Source organism: Phaethon lepturus, unplaced genomic scaffold (assembly GCF_000687285.1).
Source record: "Phaethon lepturus isolate BGI_N335 unplaced genomic scaffold, ASM68728v1 scaffold44857, whole genome shotgun sequence".
NCBI classification, from domain to species: Eukaryota; Metazoa; Chordata; class Aves; order Phaethontiformes; family Phaethontidae; genus Phaethon; species Phaethon lepturus.
This window is the reverse complement of record NW_010554885.1, coordinates 11,011-12,432: the sequence shown is the minus strand read 5'-3', so window position 1 is coordinate 12,432 and position 1,422 is coordinate 11,011. Positions and strand designations below refer to the sequence as shown.

The window sequence follows — 1,422 nt, the reverse complement described above, 5'->3', positions numbered from 1 at the left end:
TTCAGTCACGACCCAAGCCAGCTCCAGGACAACACCACGCTCTTGGCTGACAAGGCTTAAGCCACAATGTTAATCACCTGTTAATTTCCTGAGCAATCATTCACTACACGATCCTTAACCCTGACTCCAGTCTCAAGTAGCTGGGAAGATCTTTGAGCCAATGTTAGACACAGGCCTCAGACCCAGGCTGCAGGCTAGTCCGTGCGACTGCTCGCACGCTCATTAAGTGTTTAAAAGCCACTCACACAGGGACAGGGCATTATGTGTCGACAGGAGACGTATCTTCTGTCACAATTTCTATGTTGGCCTCCCTCTGTGAATCCTCCTGCCCTGGGTCGGCCACGCAGAGTGTCTTTGTATTGCTGAAGTAGCCGATGCTCTCGCCGTCCTTCTCCGGTCCATCCGAATCCTCCTCCTCCAGCGTCAGTTCAAACTGGAACTTCTCCATCAGGCTCTGACAGTCCCTGCCCCGCTCCTCCAGCGGAGGAGATGGGCTCTGAGGTATCATGCTCTGGTACCAGTTCCTGTTGTCCTCCAGCGTGTCCAGGATGTCCTGGGCATCGGGCTGCACCAGGTCAGCCCACGTCTCCCAGAGCGGATGGACGATGTAGTCAATGAATCCCACCTGAGAAACACAGGAACATGCACACTTAGGAGAAGGGAACGGCTAGGAGCAGATGGGTGTCTAAAAAGTTCAAATGCTGTTAATGCACGATTTTTACAAGCAAAATATCCCAGAGCAAGTCCCCAAACCAGCACAATCTAGTGGCAGACAGAATCATCCGATACCCAAAGCTGCAGCTACCGCATTGGGCTAGGTTGAGGTCTTGTCCAAAATCAAACCTTGGATGAAAGTTTAACTACAAGCAGGAGCCACTCGGAAACTCGGTGACGGAGCTGCCCATCCCACCCCTGGCTGCGTGCATGATTTTAAATACCGCTGTAGGCATCCCTCCCTGACCAGCGGCTCAAGCCCTGCCCTGCAGAAGTGGGGGTGAGCCATCGCTCTGAAGACACGACATCCCACCGAGGGATGCCTCTTACCAGCTGCTAGCACGCAGAGACGTTTTAGACCATCGCTGCCTCTGCCCTAAGCGTTGAGAGAGTTTGCCGTCTCTCAGACAGGGCTCCCCGGTGACCGCGAGCAAGGCTGGCGCATTTACGGCGACGCTGCTGTTGCTGATGTGGCTGGCGGCTGTGAAAACACCGCCGCTCCCAGGGCGAGCGCCCGCCCGAGCGCCGAATGCCACCGCTTTTACGGACTGAAGTTTGACCTTTAGGCATATTTTGCTACAGTGGGTAGTTTTGTACCTGAACTGTTCTGTGGTGCTGCGTCTTTATAGACATTTCAGCATTCCTACTCTGCTCTGCCGAAGCAGCCACCGTCTTTCTCTGGCCCTGGTAGAGCTTTCCTTTCCTTTC

The 1,422-nt window shown here is 54.1% G+C and overlaps 1 protein-coding gene across 1 annotated transcript in view; it reads right to left on the bottom strand.

Annotated features, from left to right (window-relative positions):
* Nucleotides 1-259: 259 nt before the first annotated feature.
* PDE4B (phosphodiesterase 4B, cAMP-specific) overlaps nucleotides 260-1,422 on the bottom strand; it is an 11,069-nt gene continuing 9,906 nt past the window's right edge. Inside the window, exon 10 of the mRNA XM_010291984.1 lies at nucleotides 260-625. Coding sequence (XP_010290286.1) covers nucleotides 260-625 — 366 coding nt within the window. The remainder of the gene's footprint in view (nucleotides 626-1,422) is intronic.